The sequence below is a fragment of the Aquarana catesbeiana genome, linkage group LG08, assembly GCF_042186555.1.
Source record: "Aquarana catesbeiana isolate 2022-GZ linkage group LG08, ASM4218655v1, whole genome shotgun sequence".
NCBI lineage: Eukaryota > Metazoa > Chordata > Amphibia > Anura > Ranidae > Aquarana > Aquarana catesbeiana.
In genome coordinates this window covers 64,043,288-64,061,105 of record NC_133331.1, presented here as the reverse complement: position 1 = coordinate 64,061,105, position 17,818 = coordinate 64,043,288, and the positions used below count along the sequence as shown (strand labels likewise).

The following is a 17,818-nucleotide window of genomic DNA, read 5'->3' as shown; positions in this document are numbered from 1 at the left end:
TTCCCAGATGAGCATCGGGTATTTTCTTTACTTTTTCTTAAAGAGACAAAACACCAGGAACTGGGCATGTATTGTAGAGATATGCTGAATTAAAAAAAAATGGTGACAAGATGCAAAAGACCCACCTGTATTTGCCTTTAAAACCTGTAAATAACTCAGAATTTTCGAGCAGCTGAGGTTAACAAGACAGGCCAACGGGCTTTGCCCAGACCCTCCATGCACAGCGCACACTTGTCCGTGTAAAAGTTTTCTATTAGAAATCATCAAAATGTGACATGAAACCATTTTGTTATATAACAGACACAGCTACAATCCATCACTGCCAGGCTCTACAATATTTGCTCTGACGCTAGCCTGAAGCAGCTGACAACTCGCAATCAAACGCTGACAAGTACTGCTTCTCTTCAGCTTGTTCGTGTCAGGGAACGTCAAGCTGAACACGAGGTAGAAATAGGACACAAGAAAAAAAAAAAAATTCTCATCTGGCTGCAATGAAAAGATAGGAAGGAGAAAAAAAAAATCATCATCTGAATAAACTCCATTATTTTCTATATTTCGGTTACGAAAAAAATGTCACCACGTGAAGAAGCGAGGAAGTTTTGGACAATCGGCAGTGATGGGAAAACGCTCAAAGTTTTACGACTTCTCTCCTGACTTTCAAATGTAATTAACTGAGCGTATTCTAAGGGAGAACATGCTGATTTGCATAAAAATGACATCTGTTAATTAGTTCGCTACTGTACACATAATTAAGCCGCCTTTGGCTCCCGGCGGTTAATATTTTATAAGCGTATATGAATTCTCAATTAAGCAAACAACTTGTTTATATTATTGTTTTCATTGTATCAAGGTTCTGTTTATTATAAAGTCAGGTCCATAAATATTGGGACATCAACACAAATCTAATCTGTTTGGGTCTATACACCACCACAATGGATTTGAAATGAAACGAACAAGATGTGCTTTAACTGCAGACTTGCAGCTTTAATTTGAGGGTATTTACATCCAAATCAGGTGAACGGTGTAGAAATTACAACAGTTTATATATGTGCCTCCCACTTTTTAAGGGACCAAAAGTAATGGGACAGATAAACAATCATCCATCAAACTTTCACTTTTTAATACTTGGTTGCAAATCCTTTGCAGTCAATTACAGCCTGAAGTCTGGAACGTATAGACATCACCAGACGCTGGGTTTCATCCCTGGTGAGGCTCTGCCAGGCCTTTACTGTCACTGTCTTCAGTTCCTGCTTGTTCTTGGGGCATTTTCCCTTCAGTTTTGTCTTCAGCAAGTGAAATGCATGCTCAATCGGAGTCAGGTCAGGTGATTGACTTGGCCATTGCATAACATTCCACTTCTTTCCCTTAAAAAGCTCTTTAGTTGCTTTTTCAGTATGCTTCGGGTCATTGTTCATCTGCACTGTGAAGCGCCGTCCAATGAGTTCTGAAGCATTTTGCTGAATAAGTGCAGATAATATTGCCTGAAACACTTCAGAATTCATCCTGCTGCTTTTGTCAGCAGTTACATCATCAATAAATACAAGAGAACCAGTTCCATTGGCAGCCATACATGCCCACGCCATGACACTACCACCACCATGCTTCACTGATGAGGTGGTATGCTTTGGATCATGAGCAGTTCCTTTCCTTCTCCATACTCTTCTCTTCCCATCACTCTGGTACAAGTTGATCTTGGTCTCATCTGTCCATAGGATGTTGTTCCAGAACTGTGAAGGCTTTTTTAGATGTTGTTTGGCAAATTCTAATCTGGCCTTCCTGTTTTTGAGGCTCACCAATAGTTCTTGTGGTGAACCCTCTGTATTCACTCTGGTGAAGTCTTCTCTTGATTGTTGACTTTGACACACATACACTTACCTCCTGGAGAGTGTTCTTGATCTGGCCAACTGTTGGGAAGGGTGTTTTCTTCACCAGGGAAAGAATTCCTTGGTCATCCACCACAGTTGTTTTCCGTGGTTTTCCGTGTTTTTTGCTGTTGCTGAGCTCACCGGTGCGTTCTTTCTTTTTAAGGATGTTCCAAACAGTTGATTTGGCCACACCTAATGTTTTTGCTATCTCTCTGATGGGTTTGTTTTGTTTTTTCAGCCTAATGATGGCTTGCTTCACTGATAGTGACAGCTCTTTGGATCTCATATTGAGAGTTGACAGCAACAGATTCTAAATGCAAATAGCACACTTGAAATGAACTCTGGACCTTTTATCTGCTCCTTGTAAATGGTATAATGAGGGAATAACACACACCTGGCCATGGAGAGCTGAGCAGCCAATTGTTCCATTACTTTTGGTCCCTTAAAAAGTGGGAGGCACATATACAAACTGTTGTAATTCCTACACCGTTCACCTGATTTGGATGTAAATACCCTCAAATAAAAGCTGAAAGTCTGCAGTTAAAGCACATCTTATTTGTTTCATTTCAAATCCATTATGGTGGTGTGTAGAGCCAAAAAGATTAGAATTGTGTTGATGTCCCAATATTTATGGACCTGACTGTATATTAAAATAACATATTGTTCCATAGGGTTAAAAAGAAATAAATTACAATAGAAGACCAAAAGTTGATGACCACCATGTTGGACATTCCTTTCCAAAAAGCATAGCTATTAATATTAAGTTGGCCCCATTTGTGGCTATAACAGTCTCCACTCTTCTGGAAAGACTTTCCACAAGATTTGGAGTGTATCTGTGGGAATTTATGCCCATTCAGGCAAAAGAACAATTGTAAAGCCAAGTACTGGTGTTGGATGACTAGACCTGGCTCACAATCAGCATTCTAGTTAATCCCAAAAATGTTCAGTAGGGTTGAGCTTAGGGCTCTGCACAGGCCACTTGAGTAAACCATACTGGTCAAACCATGTCTTAATTGAGCTGGCTTTGTACATAGGGGTAGAGTCATGTTATGGCCATTAAAAATAGTTGGCTCCCATTTGTGGCTATAACAGCCTCTGCTCTTCTAGGAAGACTTTCCAAAGAATTTGAAGTGTATCTGTGGGATTGTGTGCCCATTCAGGCAAAATAACAATCGTTAGGTCAGGTACTGGTGTTGGATAAGAAGACCAGGCTCACCATTGACATTCCAGTGTCATTCCAAAAGTGTTCAGTAAGGTTGAGGTCAGTGCTCTGTGCAGGCCACTTGAGTTCCTCCTCACCAAACTGGTCAAACCATGTCTTACTTGAGCTAACTTTGTGCACAGGGGTACAGTCATGCTGGAACAAAACAAGGATTTCTCCCAAACCGCTGCCACAAGGTTGATAGAGTACAATTTGTCTAAATGTCTTTATATACTGTAGCATTAACAGTACCCTTCCCTAGAAGTATGTTAAATCAGAGTCATTTAAAGGGGTGGTTACATACTTTTAGCCATGACCAGGTATCCAGAAGTGTTGGCCTTACAATGTAGTTGGTGTTAGTATTACTATACAACATCTAGAATATTGTGGTACAAAATAACATGCTACATGCTACATACAATCATGTTGGGTTCATGGCAATACACAATGCTTCTGTGCCTAATTACTTTACACTGCTGATTCCTATTTCTCTGCCAGATGTCAGGAGTCTGTGGTAATGAGTCCTTAAAGAATACCAACCCCGGGATCCCCAGTGCGCAGAGTCTAAGCCCCAGCCTGCTTCTTCGCCAGGGCCCTGATGGTGGGGATGGACTTGAGGCAACCTCGAACTAGCTTGTGCCCCCCTGGTATGCCCAGCTGACAATACCAAAACCACTGGCTTATGCAGGAGACAGGAGACAGAAGATGATCTGGAAAACAAGCTGAGGTCAAGGCAGGTGGCATATAAGCACTAGCGGAAGACAAAGCTGAGGTTGGTACACAAGAAGTCAGACACTGAATATGTGAAACACTAGGCAAACTAGGAAGTTGTTCTGGCAAGGTGGACTGTACTGAGCATGTCTTATATAGGAAAGCAAACAGTAGGCGGGCCAAGAAGTGATAGAAGGGAAGGAAATAAAAACCCACAGTATAGCAGGTGACGCCCATAGGTGAGCACAGAAGCCAAAAAACCCATTTGAAAAGAATCAGAGGTCTAGCAGAACCACTGCAGCAAGGAGGTAAGAATTACACAGTCAGGAAACTGCAGACTAAACTGTGACACCTTCACTGCACCTGAGTACCACAAACCAAAAACACTATTTAAATTACTTTTAATATTCAAAGCAATCTACCCCATCCATCCATCTTTCCATGTTTTCATTTGTTGAGAAATCACTTTGAAAATCACCCCTCTAGCATTTCTGGTTGTGGCCATATTGAGTAAGGGCAAATCATAACCTAAGCATGTCTGGCATCAAGTTAATTATGACCTTCTTTATATGCTTGTTATGACTATAATGTTATCATGTCAGGATTTATGGAATATAAATCTTTTTTGTGTGCTGGTTGTATGAAAGGGCAGCCTCAGGTAAAGTAGAGCCAGATTACAAGTGTGTATTTCTTTAATTTCTCTGCTAAAGGTTCAATGACATAGTAATTTTATGATGGCACTAAAGAAAAAAGTCTCTAGATTTATGCTGTCTACAACAGCTAATTGAACATTATGATGTTTTGCAGATAATTATGTGATAAGCAGGATTTATGATCCTGCTAGAAGTTTTGTATAATCAACTTGATCTACTAGAGATAGTTGATTTCTGGTATGGGAGTGGACAAAGCGACTTCCTATTTCCCCTTACTGCCTGCAGTTGCTTTGGAAGCATTTTTGGTCAAGTGTATTTTTAAATTCTCCTCTATAATGATGATTGCATGGCATTTTTCCAAGACAGATTCTCTGATGGTGAGAACAGCGATGGGTTAAACCCTACCATAGGTATACTATGCCTGGGTAATGCATGCTAAACTGGCCACTAATAGTCTCCACTGGAAGCTTGTGTGACACAGTGACATTGCAAGAGTTCAACTGGAAGACAAAGACAGGGTGTTGTCACCCTATATCTGGTAGTGCCTGAACAAGAACCACCAAGGTGTATTCCAATGAAAGCTGCAGATACAACGGATAAAATAAGTATTGAACACGTCACCATTTTTCTAGGTAAATATATGCCATGAAATTTTCACCACATGTTGGTAACAAGCCATGCAATCCATACATATCATGATGGATAAAAGCAAAGAGTTCTCTTAAGACCTTTGCAACCTTATTGTTGCAAAACATACTGATGGCATTGGTTACAGAAAGATTTCAAAATTTCTGAATGTTCCGGTGAGCACTTGTCTGGGCCATAATAAAGAAGTGAAAAGAACATAATAATTTCACCATAAACCAGCCAAGACCATGTGCTCCTCGCAAGATTTCTGACAGAGGAGTGAAAAGAATTATAAGAGCTGTCCAAGAGCCAAGGACCACTTTTGGAGAGCTTCAGAAAAACCTGGAATTAGTAGGTACAATTGTTTTAAAGAAAACAATAAGTAATGCATTCAACCGCCATGGCCTGTATGCACGCTCACCATGCAAGACTCCATTGCTAAACAAATAGCATGTTGAAGCTAGTTTAAAGGTTGTTGCACAACACCTAGACAAGCCTGTGAAATACTGGGAGAATATTGTCTGGTTAGATGAGACCAAAATTGAACGCTTTGGATGACATAATATACACCATATTTGGAGGTCAAATGGCAATGCACCTCACCCTAAAAACACCCCCATACCAACAGTGAGGTTTGGAGGTGGGAATATCATGGCGTGGGGCTGTTTTTCAGCATAAGGTACTGGCAAACTTCATATCATTGAAGGAAGCATAAATAGAAACGAGGGTGGACATTTCAGCAAGACAATGATCCCAGACACAAAGCCATAGAAAAAACTCACAACTGGATTCAAAGAAAGAAAATAAAACTGTAGCCCAGCAAATCACCTGACTTAAATCCAATAGAAAATCTATGGAAAGAACTAAAGATCAGACCTCATAGAAGAGGCCCACGGAACCTTCAAGATTTGAAGACTGTGTGGAAGAATGGGCCAAAATCACACCTGAGCAATGCATGTGACTAGTTTCTCCATACAGGAGGTGTCTTGAAGCTGTCTTTACCAACAAAGGATTTTGTACCAAGTAGCTTGTAGCTTGATACATTTTAGCTACCGTATTCAATAAGTTTCCCCTGTGTCATTCCATTTTTATTACGCACAACAATTACTGATAGGTTTCAGCTGGTGTTTTGGCTTTCCTTGCCTTTTTGCACCTTCCTTTCTTCATGTGTTCAATACTTTTCCCCTGTGTCATTCCATTTTATTACACATAACTTAATTTCTGAACTTATTTGTTTTGGTTTCTTTTATATGTATGGATTGCATTGTTACTGACATGTGGTGAAATTTTCATGTCAATAGCGCCTTTGGAAATATATTTACCTAGAAAAATGGTGACATGTTCAATACTTATTTTACCCGCTGTATGTATATGTATGGATTGTGTGGGTTGTTACCGACATGTGGTGAAAATTTCTTGTCAATAGCACCGTTAGAAATACAGCATCTCACAAAAGTGAGTACACCCTTCACATTTTTGTAAATATTTTATTATATCTTTTCATGTGACAACACTGAAGAAATTACACTTTGCTACAATGTAAAGTAGTGAGTGTACAGCTTGTATAACAGTGTGAATTTGCTGTCCCCTCAAAATAACTCAACTCACAGCCATTATTCTCTAAACTGCGGGCAACAAAAGTGAGTACACCCCTAAGTGAAAATGTCCAAATTGGGCCAAAAGTGTCAATATTTTTGTGGCCACCATTATTTTCCAGCACTGCCTTAACCCTCTTGGGAATGGAGTTCACCAGAGCTTCACAGGTTGCCACTGGAGTCCTCTTCCACTCCTCCATGATGACAGAGCTGGTGGATGTTAGAGACCTTGCGCTCCTCCACCTTCCGTTTGAGGATGCCCCACAGATGCTCGATAGGGTTTAGGTCTGGAGACATGCTTGGCCAGTCCATCACCTTTACCCTCAGCTTCTTTAGCAAAGCAGTGGTCATCTTGGAGGTGTGTTTGGGGTCATTATCATGTTGGAATACTGCCCTGCGGCCCAGTCTCTGAAGGGAGGGGATCATGCTCTGCTTCAGTATGTCACAGTACATGTTGGCATTCATGGTTCCCTCAATGAACTGTAGCTCCCCAGTGCCGGCAGCACTCATGCAGCCCCAGACCATGACACTCCCACCACCATGCTTGACTGTAGGCAAGACACACTTGTCTTTGTACTCCTCTCCTGGTTGCCGCCACACACGCTTGACACCATCTGAACCAAATAAGTTTATCTTGGTCTCATCAGACTACAGGACATGGTTCCAGTAATCCATGTCCTTAGTCTGCTTGTCTTCAGCAAACTGTTTACGGGCTTTCTTGTACATCATCTTTAGAAGAGGCTTCCTTCTGGGACAATAGCCATGCAGACCAATTTGATGCAGCGTGCGGCGTATCGTCTGAGCACTGACAGGCTGACCTCCCAGCCCTTCAACCTCTGCAGCAATACTGGCAGCACTCATATGTCTATTTTCCAAAGACAGCCTCTGGATATGACGCTAAGCACATGCACTCAACTCTCGACTTCTTTGGTCGACCATGGCGAGTCCTGTTCTGAGTGGAACATGTCCTGTTAAACCGCTGTATGGTCTTGGCCGCCATGCTGCAGCTCAGTTTTAGGGTCTTGGCAATCTTCTTATAGCCTAGCCCATGGGTGCCCAACTGCTGGCCCATGGGCCACATCCTCTGATGTGACCCACCACCCCCTGCTCTGGGATGGCGGGTCTGCAATCCCGGCCCGCCATCCCCAAGCATCAGCGGGAAGATGTGAGGTGGCGCTAAAGGAAGCAGAGCCGATGCTTCCTGTATAGCGCCAGCTTCTGTCTCAGGCGGAGTGATACCAAATGTGCTCCGCCTGTGACAGTTCCAAGCGCGATACAATAAGCATCGGCTCTCTACTGCAGCCGTATGCTTCCTCCAGCGCCGCTCCTGTCACACTGATGGCAGGTATAGGGGATCAAGAACCAGCCACCAGTACCCAGAAATACCAACCAGCAGTAGCCAATAGTACCCAGCAGTACCCAAAAGTACCACACAGCAGTACCCAGAAGTACCACCCAGCAGTACCCAGAAGCGCCAGCCACCAGTACCCAGCAGTACACAGCAGTACCCAGAAATACCAGCCAGCAGTACCCAGAAGCACCACCCAGCAGTACCAAAAAGTACCCACCAGTACCCAGACGTACCAGCCAGCAGTATCCACCAGTACCCAGAAGTACCAGCCAGCCCCACCCACCAGTACCCAGAAGCACCACCCACCAGTACCCAAAAGTACCCACAAGTACCACCCACCAGTACCCAGATGTACCAGCCAGCAGTACCCACCAGTACCCAGAAGCACCACCCACCAGTACCCAAAAGTACCACCCAGAAGTACCAGCCACCAGTACCCAGAAGTACCAGCCACCAGTACCAAAAAGTACCCAGAACTACCAGCCACCAGTACCCAGAAGTACCAGCTACCAGTACCTACAAGTGCCACCCAGTAGCACCAAAAATTACCCATCAGTACCCAGAAGTACAAGCCAGCAGTACCCACCAGTATCCAAACGTACCAGCCAGCAGTACCCACCAGTACCAGTCAGCAGTACCCACCAGTACCAGCCAGCAGTACCCAGAAGTACCAGCCAACGGTACCCACCAGTAGCAGCCAGCAGTACCCACCAGTACTCTCCAGCGGTACCCACCAGTACTCGCCAGCAGTACCCACCAGTACCAGCCAGCAGTACCCACCAGTACCAGCCAGCAGTACCCACCAGTACCAGCCAGCAGTACCCACCAGTACTCACCATCAGTACTTGCCAGCCAGCAGTACCCAGCAGTACCAGCCAGTGGTACCCACCAGTACCAGAAAGCAGTACCCACCAGTACCAGCCATCAGTACCAGCCAACAGTACCAGCCAGCAGGACCCACCACCCTGAAGTACAGCCAGCAGCAGCCACCAGCCATACCCACCTAGGAGATCTAGGAGACAGCAGCAGCCAGCGATACGGATCAGAGGGCGATGCGGATCGGAGGGCCCATAGAGTAGAGCGGGCTGTGTCTATCTGCTCTGCATATGCAGAGTGGACACAGACCTGTCATCTGCCCGCTCCGCTCATTGTGGCCCGCGACCAGCTGCCAAGTCGCTAAAGTGGCCCTTGCTCTTCAAAAGGTTGGGCAACCCTGGCCTATACCATCTTTATGTAGAGCAACAATTCTTTTTTTCAGATCCTCAGAGAGTTCTTTGCCATGAGGTGCCATGTTGAACTTTCAGTGACCAGAATAGAGGGATAACACCAAATTTAACACACCTGCTCCCCATTCACACCTAAGACCTTTTAACACTAACGAGTCACATGACACCGGGGAGGGAAAATGGCTAATTGGGTCCAATTTGGACATTTTCACTTAGGGGTGTACTCACTTTTGTTGCCAGCAGTTTAGACATTAATGGCTGTATGTAGAGTTATTTTGAGGGGACAGCAAATTTACACTGTTATACAAGCTGTACACTCACTACTTTACATTGTAGTAAAGTATCTTTTCTTCAGTGTTGTCACATGAAAAGATAGAATAAAATATTTACAAAAATGTGAGGGGTGTACTCACTTTTATGAGATACTGTATATCTACCTAGAAAATGGTGACGTTTCAATACTTATTTTACCAGCTGTAAAAAAATTACACTTGAAATTACATTATTTTAAAGCCTATATGTTTCAGTGATTGGGTTTATATAATTTACTGTATAGTTTAATTGCTTGCTCCCAGATAATTAGCATGCCTTACACAACACCATTTTATATTAACCTGTCTAGTGCTAGTTAAACCTTCAGGGAATTCAGTCCCCAGGGATACAGTGTAACCCCACAACTGTAACTGAAGACCCCTGCTACGTCTCTAATCACATTCGTTTAATCCTCTCACTCCTCTGAGAATTCGCCCCACAGGGTCAGAATTTCTCATAATGGTACATTTGCTCTATTTTGTTGCAGTCATTTCTACGCAGTGACATGTCTGCTTCCCAGGAGGTCTGCCGGAATCTTCGTGGGCCAATAATGATACCATTGTGCAAAGACATGAGATAGTAATTATACGACTAGCTGATTAACGTTGTTCATTGCCGCAGCCGTCGTCGGAATAATAAGTGTTCGCGGTTGTTGTAATCAGAGGTGAATTAATTGTGGAAATGGGACTGAGACACAGATATTATATGCTGTAATTTGAGAGTAAGTATTTTATGTTAAACATCAGTGAGAGGCATGTAAAAAGAATTATAGTTCTTAATGTGTAAGTGGTGGCTCCTGCTCACCAATCATAGGCAACCGCGGTTCTCTTACTTTGTAACCAGATCTGTTACCGCTGCCCATCTATTTTCAACAGGAGTGGCATTTTGGAGGAGTGTGCCTGTGCCACCTGCTGGCCAAAATAGAGAATGGTGGGAAATATGAAGTGCAGTGGAACAGTGTCTTATGAATAAAGTCCCTATGTTGGTCACTGCCTTTACTTATTCTTGTTCACAGTTGGGAAAACATGAGGTCTGAAAACCTATGACCATCATGCATGAAAACCATTACTCTTTATTCTATTTTAGATTCAAATGAAATGTTCAATTGAAGTGATTGTAAAGACATTCTCTGCATTAAGGTAAAAAAACCTTCTGCATGTAGTTCTCCTCCAGCCACCCCCCCCCCCCCCCCTTTATACTTACTTGAGCCCAATCTAGATCCAGAGATGTGCTTGAGAGCAGAGGCTCTCTTTGCTCTCTCCCTCTTCATTGGCTCAGATACAGCATTAGCTCCAGCAGCTGTTAATCACAGCCAGTGAGGAGGGAGTGGGGGCAGGGCTAAGCCCCAGTCTGTTTGTCTTATGGACACACAGAGCGGGGCTCAGCAGCGAGCATGCACACGAGTGCCCCCATAGCAAGCGACTTGCTATGTAGGCAGCCGGCCGAGACGGGGGGGGGGGGGGGGGCAGGAGTGCCAGCGCGGGACCCAAGAATAGGAGGATTTAGGGATGCTCTGTGCAAAACCATTGTACAGAGCAGGTATGTATGACCTTAAAAAAATCAAGCCTTTATAATAACTTAAAGTTGCGTCTGTGAGTAGTTTCTTTAAATGGAACATTGTAGGTGTTTGCTGTTATGCTTGACTTGTCTCAATTTACCATTAAAATTGTAACTGTTTTCTCAAAATATTCATTCTATGGTAATTGTTTTCTTTTTTGCAATATCTAAAAACATAAAAAGATAAATCACATTTACTGCAACTGCAACACTGAAAGAAAATACGAATTTACAACCTCTACAAACATTTTCTATTCAATTCAACCTAAAATAATGCGGCTAAGGGCCCTTTACAACATATATTGGCCAAAAGTATGTAGACCAGTGGCAGCCCAATCCATGCGCCCGGCCCCTAATCTACATGAAGGGCACCAGATGCATAGATTTCAATGGGGTTTTTTTTCCTATGAAGCACATGTTTAGAGCCTGAGGCTCTAATTGGCTTCGAAAAAGGGTGGGCTCGGGGCACAGAGCACTGCGCCCTGAGCTCACCCAGTTGTGTGACAATAGCGAATTAATATTCGCTATGGTCTTCCCGATTCTCCTCCTGGCCAATTAGGAAGCAGGTCCTGAGACCTGATTGGCCTGGGTGTCTTAGGTCTCCCGGCCAATCGGGTCTCAGGACCCACTTCCTGTTTGGCCGGGAGGAAAAGCAACGGCCCCGGAGTGAGGAGTAGCTGGAGCGAGAAGCAGCAGTCCTACCCCAGATCCTCCTCATCTGCCTCCTAAGGTAAGGAGGCCTCTGATTGCCACCGTCCATCTCCCGTGGGGGTGGGGGGGATTTGCCACCTTCCCATCCGTCTCCCACAGGGGGGGGGGGGGGTCGACGCATTCCCGTCCGTCTCCCACGGGGGGGTTGTCCCTTTATTGTCCATCCCTGTGAGGGGTTCTCGCCACCTTTCCATTCATCTCCCGGGGGGGGGGGGCATGGCATTGGTTTGCCGCCTCCTCCCCAAATAAATATTGAGCACCAGCCACCACTGATGTAGAGCCCCTTGCCCTTCTCTTCCAAATGAGTGAGTTCAGTTGTTTCCATTGAAGTTTACTGTTAATACTGCAGCATGCAATGACATCTTTGCAACCTTGTAGCAACAATTTGGGAAAGAACCCTCTGCCCTTGTGCACAAAATCAGCTCCTAAAGACATTGTATGACCAGTTTGGTGTGGAAAAAACTTGTGGCCTGTACACAGCCCTGACCTCAATGTAATAAATACCTTCGGGATGAGTTGGAATGTCATTTGGGAGCCAGGACTTCTCATCTTAGATCAGTAACTAACCCTACAAATGCTGTTTCAACTAAATAGGCATAAATTCCCATAGACACACTTGAAAACTTGAGAAATTCCTTTCCAGAATAATGGAGGCTATTCAAGTCATGAAGGAGGTATAACTCCACAATAATGCCCATGGTTTTGGATTGGGATTTCCAACAAGCTCAAAAAGGTGGGATGGTAAGATGCCCACACACTTCTGGCCTTATAATTTCCTTTTAACACTGTGGAAGAATTTTCTAATTTGCAGGCACATTCCAAAATTTTGTGAAAAGCATTCCCAGAAGAGTAGAGGCTATAATAGCCACAAAGAGTATGGTCTGAAAGGGGGGGGGGGGGGGGGCAGCTTCATATTATTTCCCCTGGTTCTGTAATGGGATGTCCACTGAGCTCATATGGATGTGATGGTTATGTGCCCACCAACTTCCAACCGGTAAACAGGAAAGAAGTCTGTGCACCTGACTATGAAGCTGCCAAGGAAGATAGTCTTCGGGGTTACAACGTCTGTCAAAGATTGACTTGTAGTCCACTTTCACTAGCTGCCACTCTGACCGATGACCAAAATGTCCGAACACTCTGTTTAAAAAGAAAAAATACGTAATTAAATAAACTTATATTAACTAGTATTCTCAAATTTTCCATATCACTAACAGCGTTGTTTACCACCATATTCCATAATATTAACTCAATGCACTTTCAGAAAAACATTTGTAAAAATTCAAATTTTTTGTAAAACCTCCAGGCTTGTAGTAATCATGCACATGTGATATATTTTAAAGTATCAGTCCATCCCAGACACAGTATAGGTGGTATCGAGACCCAGTCTCATACCACTGTATATTTCCAAGTACTTTGGATAGATGCTGGAGATGCAGAGAAGCGAGAGGCACATTTGGTGGGACTGCCCCTTCATCCACACCTACAGCACTAAGACTTTCAATATATACAATGGAATTTAAAGAGACTCTGTATCTCCCTTTCAATAAATCACCCTTTAATCTATCTTTTTGGGCTTTGTAGCTGCCCAGAAAAATAACTTTTTTTCCACCATTTTGATCACTGCAGCATGTCGACTTGTTTGTCTGTATTGAAAGACCTCCACAGTGCCCTCACTATCGTTATGGATCAATACAGTCAATGACATCATGCATATGGAGGATCTCTTAGCCCTTGATAATGATAAACTAGATGATGTTCAGCCATATATGGAGCAATATAGATACATTTTCTGGTTCCTTCTACCATAAAGATAGACTTTAATATAACTACTCCCTCTATATAAACATTTTCACAAATGATTTATATCTGAGTATGCTCTATAATAACCAGTGGCAGCTGGTAGTTACTTTTTTGGAGGGGAGGGTCGGATCGGTCAGGGCACCTATCCCATCCATGGCGGGCAATCACGGGCAGGCTTCCCTGGCTCTCCTCCTCCGCAGCCTCTCCTTCCCTTGCTCTGCGGCTTCCCTCTACTCCCTCCTCCTCAGCGGCCAATCAGAACGCTTCTCCCTTCGACCAATTGGGAAATGGGTCTCAGACTTACGCTTCCTGATTGGCAGAGAGGCGATATAGTGTGAGAAAAGGGAATATTAACTTGCTTTTCTCACACACCTGGGTGGGCTCCGAGCGCATTCTCAGCGCCCCAAGCACACCTTATTTTGAAGCCTATTAGAGCCATCCTGAAAGGGGCTGGACGCATGGATGGGGGGTAACGGCAATGGATATGGGAAGCAGCGTCTGTGAGCCCTTAATGGACGGGCCGCCCCTGATAATAACATCTAGACCAGAGTTTATCAACCAGGGCTCCTCTAGAGGTTGCTAGGGGTTACTTGAGCAATAAGCAATTCCTGCCTCTCAGATAAGTTCCCACTGACACCATTGATCTTTTTTAGCTACAGTATCTGTAAGGGGGTTATTCTTCCCAGTGACCACCAATGTAAGGAGCATTCTTCCCACTGACCATCACACTAATGTTTCATAATTTGTAGATATAGTAATTTGTATCATGGGTTCCTTAAGACTGGAAAGGTATTTCAAGGGTTCCTCTTTGTTGCAAAGGTTGAGAAAGGCCGATCCAGACTATTCCAAGTCAAGTCTACAGGTTTACCCCCCTCTCTCTTACCACCCTTTTTGTACATGTCAGTAAAATATGATCTTCTAAATTTCCCTTTTTGGGCATCCCCTCACATGGTCAAATTATTTCCACCTGTTACTTTTACAATGGACCACACAGAATAATGACTCTGGCTTTAACTAGTTATATCTTTGCTCATGTGTAATGTTTTTATATAAAACCTTAAGGCTGTGCCTTATACTTATTCGTATTTCCTTAAGAATGCAATGAACTAAGATTTAACCATAACATACCATACCAGTCTGTTCAAAAATGTGGGATGTAGGAAGAATCTTGTGGAGTCAGTCTGAGATCTCCCCACCGTTAACCTGCTCCCACTCACCCTGAAGTTTTGGTTGTTGTCCCCCACTTTGAGATGTTCGCACTGCTGTAATACCTGTCCTGGAGGATATCTACCAATCACTGAAAACTTTTGAGTGGCCCTTCTGAAAAAAAATAGGAACCCCTCCTCCATTACTATGTCATTAAGGTCAGTGGCAATCCATACAAGGAAAAGGCACAGGTTCTTCCTAATTCTCACCACACCACCTGTACAACTTTTACTTTGCTTCTCACTGACGGAATTTATACTGTCAGGGAGGAGAGGGAACAGCGCTTCTAAGTGTAGTCATTTTAAAAACACTTTAATTGTAAAAGTAAACATCTCTGACAAGAGTAGACAAATTGGCGCTTATAAAACCCGGTTTTTCTTCTACTCTTGTGAGTTGCTTACTTTTACAATTAAAGTGTTTCTAAAATGACTACAATTAGAAGTGCTGTTCCTCTCTCCTCTGTCATTTACAGAGTACCTTCTAGCTCTTGTTGGAACAGCTGCTCTCAAGCGTTGACATCTTATACAGATCCAGAGACTTTTTCTTACAGACCACCATATATCTGTTTTTATGGACTTTTTACATGCACTCAGGACAGCTCAGTTGATCCACAGGATTCTCTCTTTAGTGCACTAAATATCTACCCCTGGAAGTTATACTGTACTTCTGAATATGGAGCTCAGTGCACCTCCTCCGATGTGATAACACCTATGATTGGTGATCGGCTGCTCAGGCACCCAGGTGCTGTCACATGAAAGTAAGTAGATAGTCCTAACCCCTCGTTAAACTCCATAGTCTATAAATGCCCTACACGGACAAAAAGTTTCAGAAAAAGAAAGTTATATCCAAAGGGTTGGGCAATTCTGCCCCTGTAAGCTGTAGAAGACTTTTTATTCAGGTTGGAGTTATTTTTTAAATGTATTCTTTAAATGTCAGAAACTGCAATAACAACTTCTGTTACTGGCTGATACCATATGTGCTTTATGTAAATAGGCCATAAGAATCCAGCACTACAAGCTGCTGATTGTCATAAAATGAAAATCTTTAATGTAGGGAATAATAAAATAACACAAAGGAGTACTAAATAAAGTACATGGAAAAAACAGAGCCCATTTTAAATCATTCTCCTTATACAGTGTTCCCTTAGTAATATTTTAATAAGGCATGAGTCATAGAGGACTACTGTTATCACCCAACCATCTCAAATCCAGAGGAAACAAAAGTTTGAGAGCCCAAAGGGTTTTCTTTTCAAATCTAGACGTAAAGTAACACTGAATCATTTTGTCTGGGGCATTGGAGTAATTTTAAAGCTGAACTCCAGGGATAATAATATTTTGCATACTTACATTGGGTCAGTTTGGCACAATTTAAGTTTCTATGATACCCATTGTCACATTAACCACTGTAACTGTGGATTTTGGAGGGAACTGCAAGCTAGCCTCTTGCCTATTTGACTATGGGCCCTGGCATTTGAGGGGGCTCTATTCTTTGGGAGGTGTGTGCCTGGGGGACCTTTGGAGTAGTTCTACTTTGGATTCAGGTCCATATCTTCCTGAAACACACAGACTCTGGGAACCGGAGGACCCAGATACAGATTTGTGCTCAACCCAGCATTGACTGCTTCAACCCTCTCCTAGACTCAGAGACTCTAAACAGAAGATAATCAGCTCAAAACAACCTGATGCTGAGGGCTCCTGCTGTTATGTGTAATCTGTTTATTAAGGTGCTATGTGTTTACTGTTAATGTATTTCTCCCATTGTTAATTGAGTAACCTATTGTTTCTGTCTATTTGCTCATCCTCTTGATACAATTAGTCTTGTGTCAACTTTACCTTGTTACCTAACCATTGTGGGATGTTTACCTCAATGTGTAATATTTGTTTTTATTGTTCATGTGGGGACTGCCTATCACTGCTGGAAGAGTTTGGAAGGCAGCAGGCTCCGTTTGGCAGAGGCCCCCAGGCAGGGTGCCAGGCGGTCTGTCACACCCATTGGTGGTAATTGGCACAGGACTTGTGTGATCACACATAAAGGTATGTTTTGATGTGGTGGAGTACTGGACACTATATTGAACCATCATAAGGGCTCATTTACACTTGATTCAATATGTGGCATTAGACACATTTTTAAAGCACTCTGAATGCCAATTAAAGTACCTGTCACTAAATAAAATGGTAAGCTTACAGTTCTGTAATATTGTGTTTGCTTTGCTTCAAAAATTTTATTTCATGTTGCTTTCTTGGTGCTTCAAAGTGTCTCCAAAGCCTCCATAGAAGTCTATGACAAAACTTGTTAACAGCACGTGGAGCTTTTGAGAGGCTTTTTTTTCAGAGTTAGCTTCACTTTATTTTTCGAGGTATTGCAGGTATGAGATATCCCAGGATGTACTGGGAAACCAACAAGTAAACCAGAAAGAGGTCATCAGCAGTCACTTCCAGTTCATGTGTATATATTCTGTGATTGACTGGTGCAAACATCACATCTGGTGTGCAGTGTGGAGCAGCAGGAAGGTGAGCGAGGTCTGGATTGGAGCAGAGCAACTAGCAGACATTACGTGGTGAACATGCAACATGGGAACGCTATAGTGGAAGGTGAGTGAGGACCGGAGGGAGAGGACTGAATGGAAGAGGATTAGATGAGCTGGGAGACCAGAGCAGTAGAAGCTAGCAGATGTTACACATGGTACATAGCATGGGAGCAACACAGCGGTAGGTAAGTAGGGAGCAGAGAGAGAGGAGGATCAGCAAACAAGAGGATCAGCAGCACTGGAGGTACTGCTGAACAAGGGTACTAATAAGCTGGGGATCTGCTGAACAGGGGTACTAATGAGCTGGGGATTTGCTGAGTGGGGGATCTACTGGGCTCCTTTAAAACAAATAGAAAATCAACATACACAGGGGATTTGCCAAGCTTCAATAAAGCTTCAAAAAAGCATCACTGAATCAGCACAGAAGCATCAAAAACACATCAAAGAAGCATGTAGCGGTAGTTGCTTTATTGTGT

At 43.3% G+C, this 17,818-nt stretch overlaps 1 protein-coding gene across 9 annotated transcripts in view; it reads right to left on the bottom strand.

The window, feature by feature from the left end:
• SORCS1 (sortilin related VPS10 domain containing receptor 1) overlaps positions 1–17,818 on the bottom strand; it is a 1,093,315-nt gene that overhangs the window by 249,055 nt on the left and 826,442 nt on the right. For all 9 annotated transcript variants that reach the window (XM_073595916.1, XM_073595919.1, XM_073595918.1 and 6 more), the window contains exon 15: positions 12,829–12,946. In XM_073595916.1, the coding sequence (XP_073452017.1) occupies positions 12,829–12,946 (118 nt within the window). The remainder of the gene's footprint in view (positions 1–12,828; positions 12,947–17,818) is intronic.